Source organism: Cupressus sempervirens, chromosome 11, assembly GCF_028749045.1.
Source record: "Cupressus sempervirens isolate cs-2001-9-10 chromosome 11, ASM2874904v1, whole genome shotgun sequence".
Lineage (NCBI taxonomy): Eukaryota > Viridiplantae > Streptophyta > Pinopsida > Cupressales > Cupressaceae > Cupressus > Cupressus sempervirens.
The window spans coordinates 224,473,806-224,491,237 of NC_143128.1; the positions used below are offsets into that span (position 1 = coordinate 224,473,806).

Here is a 17,432-nt window from a genome sequence, read left to right on the forward strand (position 1 = left end):
GGGTTTTTCCCTTCAACTGGAAGGGTTTTCTGCGTGTCTCTGGTATCAATCTTGATTATTCCTTATGGCCGTTTACCATCGTAGTTTCTGGGTTAAATTCCTAACATGGTATTAGAGCCAGGCTAGATTTCAGCAATATCAGAATGTTAAAGTTGAGTAGCTTCAATAGAGTTCTTTATTACCTATGATGAAGAGGCATTCTGTTGAAGTTTCTTTTCACTCAGTTGGGTATTTCTGATGTGTTCGGTTCTGTACCTCATCGGATTCCACTTTTATTTATCTCACTTTTGCTGCGTAATAAGTCATGGTTCCATTTCATTGATTTGATATTTTATGTGTGTCATTTGGCATCTCAACCTTCTTGGCATCATGCGGTGCTCTCCCTGTTCTGCTATTTTAGTCATTTCAGGGCTCTCTAATTTTCTATTTCGACATTCACTGTCATAGGTCAAGGCAATTCAAGCAATTTTGCAAGGATGTCATTGGCCTTCTCTTTGTCTCTTTGTTTTCATCTAGGTTAAGTGTCCATGTTTATCTTGGATTGTCAGATTTTGAGGATCTATGAAACTTGAAAGTCGTCTTTTTGAAGGCTTATTTTGTCTGTGTTTGTTGCATTTTCTGCATGTTTTACTTTCTAAGTTACTTTTTGTATGTTTGAGGAGCCTCTTTTGTGATTTTCTGAGCATTTTTTTTAGCTTCGTGCGGCATAATCTTGTGGATTCTATTACATATTATTTATCCCATTGTGCTCCTTGGATGTGATTAGGCGGCGTTCATTTTTGCAGAGTCCTCATAGACTTTCTATTTGATGTCGTATTTCTTTTCTGGCTTCTGTCTTCTCCTTTATTCATCTCCTCCTGTTGCTATGTTGGCACCTCTCCTTTGTGTTTCCCTTATTGTGGAACATCTTCTAATGAAATTTTATTTTGTTTACAGCTTATCGTTTTCTTGTACCGTTTACCATCTTTATGTATCTTGTTGGCTCTTTATTGTCATCAGTTATAGTTTTACTGCCATTGGTGGTCTTGTGCTGATTCACCTTCGACATTCATATATATATATATATATATATATATATTTCTTGTTTGGTCATTATTATCGTGTGTAGATGTAATTGCAGAGCATATTTTTCATAAATTCTGCAGCTCCCAAGATTGCAATTGATGGTATATTTGTGAATTTTGGTGATCCATATATATTTCTGCAATTTTTATAAACCAGTCATCTTCGATACCATCTGCTTTGAGTTTCTGGTTTTGAAGCCTTTCTGCGCTTTCAATTCAATAAAATATTTAACCCCTAGTGTTTTTCATTTAGTGTTTTCCGCTTTTGGTTTCTGTTGAATTGGCTAGACCTCTAGAAGCTGCTATTATTAGTGGTCTCATTTTTCATGTTGTGGGGGCAGAGTTAGCAGAGGAAGAAACAAAAATATAACAAAAGTCTGGGCAGTTCTATTTTATTTCAGCAATTTATTCAATATGGATATCAGGAAATCGTGGTCTATTTTTTGTAGCATTCATTCTTTGTGATTAGGTGATTGATTTTAGTTATTGAAGACAATATTCTGCTTAGCTTTGAAGTGTTGGGCATATACATCTATATTTCTTCTCTGAATTTTGTGTGTTGTGTAGGGCACTTAGTGTATTTTTAGCTGCATGTTCTTGGAAATGGAAGGTATCGGGTCAGTTATGTTATTGCATACATCATGTGATGGAAAAGTCTGGATGCTCTCCAAATGGCGTATTCATTTTCTCCATCTGCAGGGAGTATGTCATCTGGAGTTCTCTCTTATATGAAGTTATTATTCTTGTTAAGATATTACGACCTGAACTTTTGTCGATAGGATTATTTTATGCTTGATCTGAAGTAGAGATTTTGATGATTGTCGATCAGATTTCTGAGGATTTCATATCAGTTGTGGTTGTGTTCAATTGATTATAGTGTTCATATCAAAACCCTGAATGTTTGGGGATTTGGTTATATATAGAGACTGGCTGTATTCAACATTTTCTCAGAAAAAAAAAATTTTGGTCGGGAATTCTGTATTTTTTTTATAGAAAATTTGGAAATATGGATAAATCACCTATGGCCTTTACTCTTATATATATATTCTTTTAAGAAAAGGGGAGTTTGTGACTCGATCTTGGAGATAAGTACATCTTCAAGGAGATAAGTATTCTAGTTTTGTATAGCTCATGAATTTGATAACTAGAAATAGTATATCTTTGATATTGATGATAGGTTTATCTCTCTTGGTTGCAGAATCAGGATGCAACAAGAAGTAGTGAAATGTTTAACTTCAGCGGGAGAATATAATCATGATCTCATTGCATTAATCAAAGTAATCCTTGATTGATCTATATGACATAGTTGGAAAACTCGCTGCGTACTCGTCGATTCTTTACAAAAAAACTCATTGAATTTTTCAGGAAAATTCTTTAAAAAAAAGAAATATTTTAAAATTTTTTTAGAACTTTTTTTTTGTTAAAAACGAAAAGCAAAAAGCCTATATATATTATATAAAATAGAGAATTATAGTATGCTAGTAGAGCTGGGAAGAGGAAGATGTGATTGTAATGATGTATTTGCTTCTAGTTTGACACAAAGTATTTACTATTTTGCTTCCCTCCATCAACACTCCACATGAGAATGCGATTTTGTATCCGCTATGCATTTATATATATCTAAACTCTGTTTCTTTCTTTTGTGTTCTCTTCAATCAACTCATTACATGCATCTTCTCATTGAAGTTTACAAAAAAAATGTATTTTAAATTAAATTTAAGCGGGTTTTTAGGTTCTTGAGTTTCTCTTGAGTTCTTTTGAAAAATTGGCTGAGTTTTTCCTAATTTATTTTTGGGGGCTTGGCGAGTTATTGCTGAGTGAGAGTTTTGCAACTATGCTATGTGATAAGTTAATGTTAATATAATCTGTATTGGTTGCAAAATGCAACAACAATAATCTTTAGAGGGAGATGCTCAGCCTCAGAGGGAGGTACTATCACTATCGTTTGTGTCGATCAAAGCTATCCTTGCTGAGAGGGAGTCTTTGTTGAAAGGGTATTTCAATTATTCCATACATGTTAATGAGTTTCCTTATCTGTATAGTAGGATATTGAGACTCTTGATGGAAATGGGTCTTAGTTGTAATTTTCCTTCTTTTTAATTATGGGAATTAAAGTTGTAAGGTCAACTTGATAACTCTTTCACTTATGAGCACCATTTAGAGAGAGTCCATGATGTTATCACATTGAGAGATTTCGTGATAGGAATTGAAAGTCATGTCGAGAGAGTCCGTGATAAAATGCTGTTTGTAAACCTTACTAACTTACCATGTTGAGAGATTCCATGACAACATCACGTTGAGTGAGTCCGTGATGAAAAGTGATTGTGATTTTGTAGGTTTGTCATGTTGAGAGATTTCACGACAACATCACATTGAGAGAATTTGTGATGAAAGCTGATTGTGTTTCTTGCAGGGTTATCATGTTGAGTGATTCCATGAATTTTATAGGGTCTATAGGATTAGATTTTATCATTGACATTTTGATTGCAGTCTTCCGTGATAGGAGTTCAAAGTCATGTTGAGAGAGTCCATGATTGTATCACGTTGAGAGAGTTTGTGATAAAATGTTGTTTGTAAACCTTACTCACTTGTCATGTTGAGAGATTCCATGACATCACGTTGAGTGAGTCCGTAATGAAAGGCGATTGTGATTTTGCAGGTTTGTCATGCTGAGAGATTTCATGACAACATCACATTGAGAGAGTTTGTGATGAAAGTTGGTTGTGTTTCTTGTAGGGTTTTTATGTTGAGTTATTCCATGAATTTATAGGTTCTATATGATTAGATTTTATCATTGACATTTTGATTGCAGCCTTGTGTAACCATTCAGCTAAAGATGTCTCTCTTGCTAAGAAGGGAGTGTTGGAAATCGTAGCTGCGATAGAGATCTTTATCTCTGGGCGTTATTATCATTATGGTCAGATTTAATTGAGAAAGGACATTTATGATAAATTTGTAAATATAAAGACCTGTGTCATACAACCTATGTTTTGAGGCATGAAATACAAAGAGTTGTATATGAATATAAAGAGTCATGTATTGGGAAATTGAAGAGACCTTCGGTTGTAATGTGAAGAGTCTCTCTATGTGTTATATATAGATATATCACATCAAGCGAAAGACATTGTACACTTGAATATTTTATGATTAATTAAAGTGATCTTGTATTGTATGGTTGGGTTTTTCCTTTCAAGTGGAAGGGTATTTTTGTGTGTCTCTTGTAGCAATCTCGAGTATTCCTTATTGCTGTTTATCATCATAATTTCTGGGTTAAATTCCGAACAGGTGCCACTAGTGAGCTAATTCATTTTAGAAAACAGGAAACATTATATTGAGCTGAGGCTAGGCAAAGAAAGTATAAATGTGTAATGTGTGATGTCCAAAAATACCTGAGGCAATCAGCCAGAAAAATGCACCAGGCATGAGACATTACCAGATCCAACAAACATTCCGTCTGCCAAAACTAGCAGCATGAACATATATAATTTCATCAATGATAGCTATGTGGATAAACAGATGTGTGAAATAGTGACTTCCATTGATACTTATTAGACAATGGAAATCTTCCAGATTTGATTTTTGTTGTCTTAGAGTAATTGTAATATTCTGTCTCTTTCTGTATATCTGTATCTATGCGTATCTTCTGGCATACCTTTTATTGTATTTTAAATTTTGTTATTAATTGTGTGCCTTTAAAATGCTTGATATTTTTATGAAGCATTCTCTAATACAATGCAGTTGTAAACATTTATAGCAGGAGAATAAAGATTCCAGGCGCGTCAGAAGGAAAAAATGGAAGAGATGAAGGGCCTTCTTCTCCTACTAGGGAAATTTTTGATCGTACCGGGAGGGATTCTAAACTGGAGTTGTTTGGTTTTGATTCTCTTGTTGACATTCTGGGACTTAGAAGGTAGGGATATAATTGCATATGCACTTGAAGTCATGAATTTGTTTTTTTGAACTCTTAAAAGAGCTCAGAAAATGCATCTCAATGCTAAGATCTATAATGAAAGTTGAATGGCATGCATTATGCAGTATGGCAGGGCAACAGGCACCAGCAAGAGCAAATTCTATGGAGGGTGAGAATGTCTCAATTACTCTTGGACAACCAAAGGTGAGTTAAGTTTTTTAGTTTTTGTTGTACTTGTTCTGCTGGCCCACAAGATTTAAATGACTGCAAATTTATTTATCAACATCATCATGTTAAATCTAACTATTATAAGCCTTCGAGTCCAAGTAGTGTATTTTTAGGTTATTTGATTGGCAACCACTATGAAATATGAAAAATGGTTGAGGTTTTGTTCTCTTCATCCACAAATCATCTTCAACATATATTGAGTGTGCTGAAAACTGTTTATCAATCCTTCCCCAGTATTACCTAAATGATTAATCACAAAAGGCTCTTATAAGTGTTTGCATTGGTTTTACACCTGTTCATTTAACAAGGTAGAAAATGAGGAAGATCAAGCAATCTCAAGTTTGAGTTAGTCCAACCCTACCCTAATTTTAGTGTAGGTATGCATAATTTGCAGGCTGTGCAGATTATAACAGCTTACAGTGAATCTGAAATCCATCATAATTCAATTGCCATTTAACTTTAATCTTATATAGAACTCAGACAAAAATAAATAGAATCAGATATGATGGATCCTTGAACACAAGCATTTGCGCAGCTGGTAGGTTCTTTTGAGTATGTCCCAACAATTAACATATTTCAAACCTTACAGAGAAATTCTTCACTAATCTATATTCAAAAAGATTTTTGCAGCTACATAATTTACTTTTCTGATAGATAATACAATGGTTGCTAATGTTTATAGAACAAGAGAAGAAAATTTTAAATCAATTGCTGATAGTGATTCCACAGAACTTCTTCTTACTAGTGTAAAACTCTGATGAAGTTTCCAGGGGAAGATAAGATTGTATACCCAAATTGACAATTAAAGCTACATGAAGTACATGGTATTTTATTTACTTCAATGTTTGATGTTGAATTATAATTGTAAGATGGGTTTGGTGACTTTGTTAGTTTCCTCTTTACTAATTGTAATGTCATTATACAAATGGTTAGTTTCATTATACACAGACATTATTTGAACAGAATTGGTCCAAACATGTTATAAGGCAGAGCCAAACCCAAGGTCCTTACAATTCCATTAGCACGCTAGGAAGAAAGAGCTGTTAGAGTTGTGAAAACATTAGGATGCAAATAACAGCAAGAGTGTAGTGATAGTGCAATTGAATGATATGCCTCTGTGGACATGTTGTCATTACATTGATTCTGTTGATTCAAATGGTAGCAAACATGAGCTGAAATGAAGGCTTTCTTTTAGATTTTTTTTTGTTGTTGCAAAAATGGTTCTAAATTACCAAGAAGTCATAGGGTAAATCAAAACTTGAACTAATGGTTCTAATGTGACACCATAATTGCACAAGGAGGTAGAAGATAGAAGAGGCAATTCAATACAATGGTATGGCCAAGGGCAGTTTCTCCCATAGGACATTTACAGAACTATGAGTAGGTGAAGAAGGTCTTGAATGATGCCATCATCTAATTGATAAAGTTAAGGCTGTTAAGCCACCAGTCCACAATGCTTCAACGAGTTCAACATATTTTAATGATTTTTATTATCATAAACATCTAGGCGTGTTAACTACCATAGGAAATAAATCCATTGATCAATCTTGAGAAAGGTGTGCTTGGCTGAAAAATGGATTCTGAAAACTGGGTGATTGCTTATTCTGCCAAATTCTTGAATATTTTCATTGTAGCTGAAAACTGACAAAAGCCACATTATAGTTTTGCTATTCTACTCCACTAGGTCCAAAATGCTGTCCTAAAAGTCTTGAAATAAATAACATAAGATAAATATTCAGATAAATGCTATCAAAAACATCAGCAAGCTGATCACCCAAACTGCAGTCAGACATAAAAGAAGTGTAATATTTGTTACATTACGCTTTTCTAAACAAAACTGCTACCTTTGTGACAACACGATCTGGTGTTATTGATTAAGTTTGAATGATCTTGATTTACTTTGGGCTGTATTGCCACAAACAGGGTAAACTCCAAGTTTAGTCTCTTCCATTCTCAGAGTAGAGTACTGGGAAGTGTTCAGGACTTCAGATAGCCTACAGCACTTTATAACACAAGGTCTAAAAACATCCAGGAGAGAAGGATTCTAAATGATGGAATGCATCCAAAAATTAAAGTGTGGAAGTAATTTAACTCCTTTAATCTATGACAGACAAATGAGGCAACTGGTTATCTTGTGATTTGAGCATGCATAGATGATAAATATGCCCAACTATGTGGCACATCTGTGTGACTAGTATAATTTTGTAAAGACTTCCATGCACACATTCATGTCTTATAATTGCCAAGAAAGATCAAGATTTGACAACCTCAAAAACATTTTTAATATTTAATGTATTGATAAAAATTGTGAGGATACAACTTGAGTTCTATTACATGACGAAAAAGATGTGGTCAGAATGGTTCAATGTCTTTAATTGGCATAACTGAAAATGCCTTAAATGAAAGATGGCTCATAAGTTGTTCATAAAACCATAGCTACAACCATGCATCATCAGAGAGTAAGGCTCCAAACAAAATTTCATTAGCCATAGGATAGTGTTATATTATTACAGGAATGCGAAATCCAATCAAGAAAGACATTCTTTAGAGATGCAACATAAGGCCGCAAGCACACAAGTACTCAACAAATGAACATTTAACAAACTTGATGGAAGATTCTTCAATTTTGTCATATGCATTCGAATCTGGGTGGCCACAAGAGTCCACACAATACTCCAAATGCTTCAAAACAAGTAATGTCTCTACTGATGTATTCTGATTCTAAAGGTAATCAGACTTACATACAAATTGAAAGGAAGATGGAAACAGTAATATAAGGAGAGGTGTAATTAAAAATGATATATAGTTTTCAACACTGAAAACTGATTACTCAAACATAACAAAGCATATACCTTGACATTACCCTTTTGGGAAAGATTTGGACTTGAAATATTGGAACAATTGTATTATTAGCAATGTAAAGAGGGCCACAATACAAATCTATGCTGAGTATTTGCATGAAATTACACAAACATATTAAGTTCAAGATATTCTGGCAGTCAAGAGATGGCTTCAGTTGACCCTTCTTTTTGATTATTTCCCCATTAACACTCACTTTAACCCAGACCCAGGCTGGGTGCCCCCTCCCCCCTTCTATATTTCTATGGAGTTATGAATAGATGCAAATGGACCCTACTATTCTACGGGCTTCCATAAGTTCGAAAGTGGAGGGAACTATTATGTAATTCCAGATAGTATTCATGGAATACTTTTTGTGATTCCAATTTTGAAATAGCCCAGCTTGGGTATTGAATTGAAAGAACTCTTGAAAGAAAATAGAAAAAGCAAAACCCTTATTTAGAACTGAACACAGAATTATTCCTTACAAATTTCTGAACATGATTATTGGTCCTGAACTTCTACTGAAAGTACTAAAATACCATTAACAATTTCTTAAGACAATATCAATGAACACAGGACTATCTGTAGAATGCACACACTATTATTACTGATTTGAAAAGAGAAATCACAGCTGACATGCATGCATTGGTGAGTGGTTGTTCTCCTTCATTTCATTATCGCTGAATCTATGGCTAAGCCTTATAATTTAATGCATTTTTCTCTGGTTTGGAATCATACCTTACTGAAACATTTGGAAACATTTGGAAAGCTGTTGGTGATTAACTCTGGGTAGGTGTACAGGGTTGCTTGCTACCAGGGGTTTCATCCTGAGCCTTTGAACTGAAGGCAGCAACAAGACATAAGAAAATTATAATAATCATAACATGCCTTTCTCCAAATTCCCAATAAATATCACCCAACAACCCTAAAGCTTACCTTCCATCAAAAAGTCTATCAATCAGTCAAAATTCTAAGAAAATTTCATCAGCGTCCAGTAATAAGGAGAAATAATCACTTAAAAAATAATAAATCTGAGTGTAAATGGCTTCAACCCAATGGCTGAAAAATAGGGACACACTTAAGTGAACATGGACCCACCATCTTATTGAAAACTATTCACTAAAATTGTATAAGTGCTGTAGGAAAACTACACTAAGTGCTGTATGGGGTGTATGCCTACAATTGGATGCCGTTCAGACTCTGTAATGCTCTCACAACATTCCAGAGGATAATTTTACATAACTTCAACAAAATGTCCGTTGGAAATTTCAAGGCTTTCTTAGATGATTGGTCCATTTTTTAGTGTAGAGGACACACACCTTTTAGCCCTTCGAGAATGCATGTAGAGGTGTAGATGGGCAGGACTTCCACTCAAAACCCTAAGAAGTGCAGGTTCATGGTACCTCAGTGGAAGTTACTCAGACACATTGTTTGAAAGGCCAAACACAAGACAAATCCTTACAAAATAATGGTGATCATTGAGATGGGGCCACCCATGGATGTCATGGGAGTTAAATCATTCCTCAGACACATCTGATGCTATCGAAGGTTCATTAAACATTTGCCCATCTGTCGTATCCAATGGATGAACTAACTTGGAAGGGGGAGTCCTAACTCTAAAGAGGGAGTCCTACATGTGAGGAACATAACAAGGGTAGGCATTTGGAGAATTATAGACGAGCTTAGTAGGTGTACCCATTCTGGCATACCACAATTGGGATAAAGAGTTCCATGTTTATGTCGATGCATCCAATTTCACAATTCGAGCTATAGTGGCATAGATGAGTGACCATGGGTTGGACCACCGGATCTACTTTGTCAACAGACTTCTGTCGAAGTTAGAGAAGAACTCTAGCACGATTGAGAGTTGTATAGAAATTTAGGCACTACTTGTTGGCTGCTCCATTCACTTTTTATGTAGACCATCAGGCATTAATGTACCTGGTGAATAAATCGATCATCAAGAGAATAGTAAGTAGATGGTTACTCTTGTTACAAGAGTTTACATTTACTATTGTGGTACGGCCCGGAAAAAGCCACATGAGTGCTGATCACCTTTCGTGCATCGAATCTAGGGTGCTGCCAGGAGGAGTGAATGAAGATATCCTTGATGCCCATCTTTTCAAATTGCAGCTCTGTTGGCTTGGTATAGGAGTATCGGAGAATATCTTTCGACGACCCAATTTGCAAGAGGGATGCCATAGGGTGAGAGAAGGAAACTTGTCTTGAGAAGTAGAATCTTCCAACTTATCAATGGGTTACTGTACAAGATGGGACAAGCCTAGGTGCTTCGATGGAGTGTGATGGACGAGGTCTCGAGTGTGTTAGGGAGGCTCACGAGGGTCCGGTTGGAGGGCACATGGGGCCGGACATAACGAGATGCAAAGTCCTACTTGTAGGTTTATGATGGCCAACACTATACAATGATGCACGAGAATGGGTGGTAAGCTGTGCACTTGCTAGAGAGCTAGAAGATGTTGAAGAGGGACTTTATGCCATTGAAACCCACTTGTGCACAAGAATTGTTTGAACGATGGGTATTGGACTTTGTAGGGCCACTTAAGGCCAATAAAGCACTGAGGTCTATGTACATCATTGTGGCGATGGAATACCTAACCAAGTGAGTGGAGGTACAAGTCCTACACCCAACGAAGTTCATCTACAAACATATAATCACAAGGTACAATATCCCCATCCAAATAATCAGTGATAGAGGGGGACACTTTGTAAACTATGGTAATAAGTTGCTCACCATCGAATTCAAGATTTTCAACTCTTTCTTGAGCCTGTACTATCCAAGAGCAATGGCTAACCAAAAGCAACTAATAAAAAATTGGTATTTGTAATTTACAAGTCCTACGGAATTGAAGGAGAAGACTTGGAAGAAAGGTTACCGTTAGTGTTATGGGCCCACTGAACAACATACAAAGTAACGACAAGTCAATGAGTTTGACTCAAAAATCACATAGTTAAATCCTGATAGCAATATCACAAGTCAAACTCCCTTTCCGCTGATGTTTGGGCAGTAGGCTATAGTACCCGTTGAGTTCATGGTGCCAATTCTACGAAAGCAATAGAGAATTGACTTGGAGACATCAAGAGTTTAAGGGAGAGATTGTACGCTCTTGGATGAATGATGAATGATGAATGATGGCACAATGAGCAATGGATGTAGGCCAACAACATAAAGGCATGACACGAAAGATACCTTAGACAAATGAGGTTTACACCAAGGCAACTTGTGTTGAAATACAACGAGTGAAACGAGATAAAGCCATGAAAGTTTAAGGTCAAATGGTTGGGTCCATACAAGGTGCGGGAGGTGTTGGAGAATGGGGCCATCAAATTATGGATGTTGGACAAAAGGGAGATTCTCAATCGTCAATGGTTCAAAGTTGAAGCCATATTTTGAGAGTTGAAGGTCAATGAGTTTGACTCAAAAATCACACAGTTAAATCCTGATAGCAATACACAAGTCAAACACCCTTTTAGCTGATGTTTGGGCAGTAGGCTATAGTACCTGTTGAGTTCATGGTGCCAATTCTACGAATAGCAATAGAGAACCAACTTGGAGACATCAAGAGTTTAAGGGAGAGATTGTACGCTCTTGGATGAATGGTGAATGATGAATGATGGCACAATGAGCAATGGATGTAGCCCAACAACATAAAGGTATGACATGAAAGATACCTTAGACAAATGAGGTTTACACCAAGGCAACTTGTGTTGAAATACAACGGGTGAAACTAGATAAAGCCATGGAAGTTTAAGGTCAAATGGTTGGGTCCATACAAGGTGTGTCATCGGTAGATATTGTGTAGCCGATGGGTGCATGTCGTCGGTAAATATTGTGTAGCCAACGGGTAGATTAGCATTGTCATGTAGCCGACAGACCCCTTTGGGAAGGTTTGGTGGAAAGTATATATACTCCATCTGGGATCATTGTAAATCATCATAAGCTGTATGTAATCTCTTGGCATATGCGAATAATAAAAGGAGTACTGCTGTTCTCATTCATTGTTAGATGTTGCTTTCTCGACGGCCGTGGCCGATGTTGTTTCTCCTATGGCCACGATCAAGGGCATGCCTTCCCAGGATTGTATGCTAGACTTTGTTGCACTAGCAAAGCCAGAGTTGATAGAGTTGCCAGTGCTAGAGTTTGAACCCCAGGTTCGGTGGATGTGATTGGCTTAGATGCTGTGGTCACTATTTCGTCCTCCTTGTTGACGGAGGCATAGTCAGCACAGCCAACACAGCAAAAGGAGAGCATCGAGCCAGCACAGACAGAGCAACCCGAGAGAATGGAGGTGATAGATAGAGCGAGCGCATTTCTGCGGCAGCAGTTCCGACTCATTCTTGCAAAGGTTGGACCATCCATTTAGTCTCCGAGGCATGGAGTCTTCCCAGGACCAGTAGCCGTATCAGAGCCATAGGAGGGGGCAGTTCCATAGTCTGAGGATGTGTCCAGGAAGGAGGAGGCGGCACTAGATGTGGACATGGTTACCAAAGGAATGGCAGAGACGAGTAGTGATGGGGACTGGACCATGGACGATGTGGGGAAGGAGGATTATGGGTTAGATGAGGACAGATGCAGGGACTACCTTAGAGCCATGCGAGTTGCATTGAAGAAGGGACACACCATTGCTTTGTAGGTTTTGACTCGGCGGAAAGAGTTACATTTGATTTGGGCTTATATCAGGGGGATTTGTCCGGAGCAGTTCTGTTCGTGCTTTGAGGATTGGGGTTGGCCAGTAGTCGAGACACCTGAGATGTTGGCGGATTGGGCCACTGAGCCTGAGTTGGGGCCATGCACCACTCCAATGGAGAAGTTGGCGCACGAGATAGTAGGATTGTACAAAGAAGTCTATTATGCTTGTAGGCATGCAGAGGTGGACAGGGCAGCAGACAGGGTCATAGTTGTGAGGTCTTTGGCGGCAGAGAGGGAGGCTCGAGAAAAGGTAAATGCGGATTTGGCCAGCCAACAAGCAGCGTGGGCAACTGAGCGTGCAACATTGTTACGAGATAAGGAAGCGGCTGAGCAGGAATTACAGTCAGCGAAGAACCAGGCTATGGACGCAACGCTTCTTTTGAAGGAAGCCATAGAGGTTAATACACGGATTCAGAAGGATCTAAGCATCCAGACGGATCAAGTATATGAATTGCGTCGACAACAACATTCTTCAGGATCACAGTCTCCTCTCTAGCATATATTCCTTCTATATTGTATTTTGTGGTCTACTATTTTTGTTAGTTTTGAAGTCGCTAAGAGACAACTTCTCTTTTGGGGGGGATGATGTCGTTGGTAGATATTGTGTAACCAACAGGTGCATGTTGTCGGTAAATATTGTGTAGCCGATGGATAGATTAGCATTGTCATGTAGCCGACGGACCCCTTTGAGAAGGTTTGGCTGGAAGTATGTATACCCCATCTGGGATCATTGTAAATCATCATAAGCTGTATGTAATCTCTTGGCATATGTGAATAATAAAAGGAGTACTGCTGTTCTCGTTCATTGTCTGTGTGCATTAATTCATTTACTCCATGCGGTAAACAAGGTGCGGGAGGTGTTGGAGAACGGGGCCATCAAATTATGGATGTTGGACAAAAGGGAGATTCTTGATCGTCAATGGGTCAAAGTTGATGCCATATTTTGAGAGTTGAAGGAAAAAGAGCTTGATTAGTCAAACTCGAAACTCAATTTAGTGGAATAAAAGAACTAAAAATAAAAAATGAAAGAGACAGAGGAATGCCACGCTGTAGTGTATACAATGTACACATCGTACGAAACCCCATTATATGGGTGGAATACTGCATGACTTGCTTAAGAATGACGCACCATGTACGATGACTGCTAAAAAACAAAATCTTGACAAAAACCCTATGACATCAAACACTACAATAAGCTCGTGGCAATATAAGAAGACAAAGGGGTCATAACATGATTAGAAGGCAAAGAAATTATGCACAACCAAACATTAAAAAGGATGAGGGCGTACGATTTTAGGCAATGAAAAAGAAAACCCCATTTATGAAACCTGCAAACTGTCGAGAAATTGCAAAGATTGCTAGCGATCAAAGATACGATCCGCCGCACAGATAAGAATAAGGCTATGGTGTTGGGAACACAACACAGGGATACGGTGTGGAGTGTTGACAACATCACTAGTACACAAAAAACCTCACAAGGAGAAGGAAGGAAAATGTTGATTAATAACGCTCGTAGGAGAAATTGAGAGGCCATCAAAGAAAGATATGCAAAGCCATACAACGGCAACACACGCTAAAGTACACTAGGGGATATATATGTTGAATATTAGAGTTAAATCTCTCTATTTTTGTTTCTCTTTGGTAGATTTACTTATATTTCTAATGGTCACTCATCTTCTATGCATCCATATTCTTTCTCAGTTCAATATGGAAACTTTCTCTCTCTTCAAAATGTTTCTATTTCTATCTGTTCATTCATTTTAGAAACATTCTTGTGTATACTTGTATATATAGATCATTTATGATCTCTGTTTAATAAGACATTCATTATTCCACCATAAAGTCATATCAGATCTATTTTTTTTGAAAAGTAGTAATTTCATTATTGAAATTTGCCGAGTTATTTTTTGAAATAGGTTTTGAAAATCTTTAATTTCTTCATGAAATTTTAGACTCAAGATTTTCAACATTCTTTGCCTGGGTGTGTTCAAAAATTTGTTCAGAGGGATAATTTTCCTAAAATCCGTCTAGGGTTTTTGTATTTCTTTTCTTTGGGCAACTTTTTTTTATGCAACTCCTGCGTCATCTACCTTTCCCCTCCCTGCGCGACCAGCTTCCTTTGAAAAACAACTGATTTTTTGGTGTTTTTGGGCTTGTATTTGATTTTTTTAAGCCTTTTTTTTGCAAAATTTGTGGCATTTTTGGGCATTTTGACCTATCTTTTTCTCCACATCTTCTGCATAGGGTGGCGTTTAGGGTGTTTTAAACCCTTTGTCCTTGATTTTTGTCCAACAGTTTTGTTTTACACAACTTTTTTTTACAGTCAAATTGTTTATTTTTTTTGTGTTTCTCAAAAACAGCTAGAGTTTTCTGTGAAAATCAATTTATTCGTCGTTTTGAAAATTTTTTTGCAGATTTTTCGAAATCTCTTTTGGGTTGATCTCCATTTTTCTAGGTTGATAGTCTTCTTTGCCTTGATTTTCAAGCCAGCTTATCCAGAATCTAATTTCAGACTCTTTTTGGGTTTTCATGCTCTCTTTTGGGTATCATTTTATTTTGTTTGGTCTTCCATCAACTTGCCTCAAAGTTTGTGCCTTTTCAGATATTCACTTTTTTTGCATAAAAAACGCATCATGGCATCTCTCACTAATCTTCTCTTGGAAGGCAATTACTGATTCAACGGAAAGAATTACTACACTTGGATGTAATGTCCCCATTTTTTGCCACCATCAGAGTTTGAGGGATTAGCCTATTATTGTGATCCTCGTTGGCTAATTATTGTGGATAGAGGGTCTTCTGAGGCAGAGGCTTGGCTATGAGAGGGTCTTGTCTTCTTCAAAATTCAGTATGTTCCTGTTTGGTGTTTGTTTGACTTAGATTGGATTTTGTTTGGGTTTAGTTTCATGCACTTGCTATTTATGGCAAGTCAGGTGATGATTGAAAGGGACCCTTTCTATTTTCGGAAAGTGCATTTGGTCACTTGGGGAAATAATAAGAGTGAAGCTTGTTTCAGACGACATATTTAAAGGATAAGTATTCTGGGAGTTATTATTATTTTAGTGGCCAAATTATTATTAAATCATTAAATGACTTATCATAAAGTTATAATTTAACTTAATAATTTCACTTAAGTTGAGGGTTGAGTCATCATTGGAAGGGGCCATTTATTTAATTAATTCATGGAAGCCTATGCCAAGGAATTTATTAAAGTTTTGGGAGGAAATGATTATCATTTTATATTATTACAAATTCAAATATGCAACCAAAAGTAAAGTTTGCATTTAAGTGAAAAGTGTGATGAAGAAGCCAAGTTGCATTATAAAAGAGACTTCATGGAGAAAAAGAAATCATTCTTGTCTCTTTGATTTTATTTGTCTTGGTGCGGGTTTCTGAATTTCTGATTTTCAATTCCACTGCTGAAGTATAGTGGTTTTGTACTGAGATTTCTAGTCTGATTTTCCAAGCATCTTCTCCACTGTTGCTACTGTGGCTGAGAAGAGTAATTGTTTGTGTCTTCCATTCTGGTTTCTTTGACTGGGAAGACTTTGTAATTGTTGGGGTTGTCACATATTTTTTTCATCTGGTATTTGTTGTTGGTTATTTCTGAGTTTGGCATCAAGCATCATAGTTCTAATTGTGAATCGTCATTGCATTCCCAGTGCCCAAGCTGTTGTTTCTTGGTACTGTGAGATATCTGCAATATAGGGCATGTAAGTGCAAGGAAATCAGGCATCCATAATACCTGAAATTGAATGCCTGAGTGTGCTGCATACTAGCGTTTGCAATTAAGAGTTTTCCAGGCTAAGGTGGCTGCATATTGGTGTTTGTTTTTCCATATCTGTGTGGGACTTCAAGGGCAGTTACTACTCTGTTTAAGGCCTGCAAATATCATCGAGAGAGGATTTAATTGGCACGCAAAGTTTGACCTATGTGGGCATTGTACTGCTGTAAGTTTCTATCGAACGCCATTGATGGTTGCAGGTGCAAATTGTAATTTGGTTTATATTATAGTTGAATTCAAGGTTGCAATTATTATTAATTGTCATTGTAAATGGTTTGGGGTTACAAGGTTGCATAACAATTGTTTGATGAAATATCAAGTTGAAGTTATGTATTTCAGTCCTTATTATTCATGCCAAGTGTTTGTAGAAATGTCTAGTGGCTGTAGGTGCATATTGAGTTGCGTGGCGAGTGTTTGTCTTTATGTCTATTAGCTGTAATAGGTAATTTCAGTCATGTAATTGTTTACCAAAGGTCTGAAACAACTATTGTATCATTTTTATAACAACCTTGCATTGCTAGAAGTGTTCAATAGCCTCATTTGCAGCCTCTAAACTTAAAGAGCACAATCTGAAAATAAAGTACAGCGAGATTAAGCTTGCATGCAAAGTGTTTGAAGAAACATCAAACATCTGAATCTTCGAGTACCGTTGCCTTGAGGCGTGTGTTCTGGGTACTGACATTCATCCTACCACAATCTATGTGGCCACAAACCATTATTGTAGAACATACATGGCAGATCCCCTACAATTTTTTTGTTTTGAAGTTAGATTGACCATTAAGGGAGGGTATTAGAGTTAAATCTCTCTTTTCCGTAGATTTACTTCTGTTTCTAATGGTCACTCATCTTCTATGTTTCCATATTCTCTCTCTGTTCAATATGGAAACTTTCTCTTTCTCT

At 37.0% G+C, this 17,432-nt stretch overlaps 1 protein-coding gene across 2 annotated transcripts in view; it reads left to right on the forward strand.

Annotated features, from left to right (window-relative positions):
• Positions 1-17,432, forward strand: part of CCC1 (cation-chloride co-transporter 1) — a 108,769-nt gene that overhangs the window by 5,040 nt on the left and 86,297 nt on the right. The window contains exons 2-3 of one of the 2 annotated variants that reach the window (XM_089811526.1): positions 4,822-4,974; positions 5,100-5,178. In XM_089811526.1, coding sequence (XP_089667652.1) covers positions 4,822-4,974; positions 5,100-5,178 — 232 coding nt within the window. Of the gene's footprint in view, positions 1-4,818; positions 4,975-5,099; positions 5,179-17,432 lie in introns of both variants that reach the window. The other variant, XM_089811525.1, reaches the window with a different exon arrangement.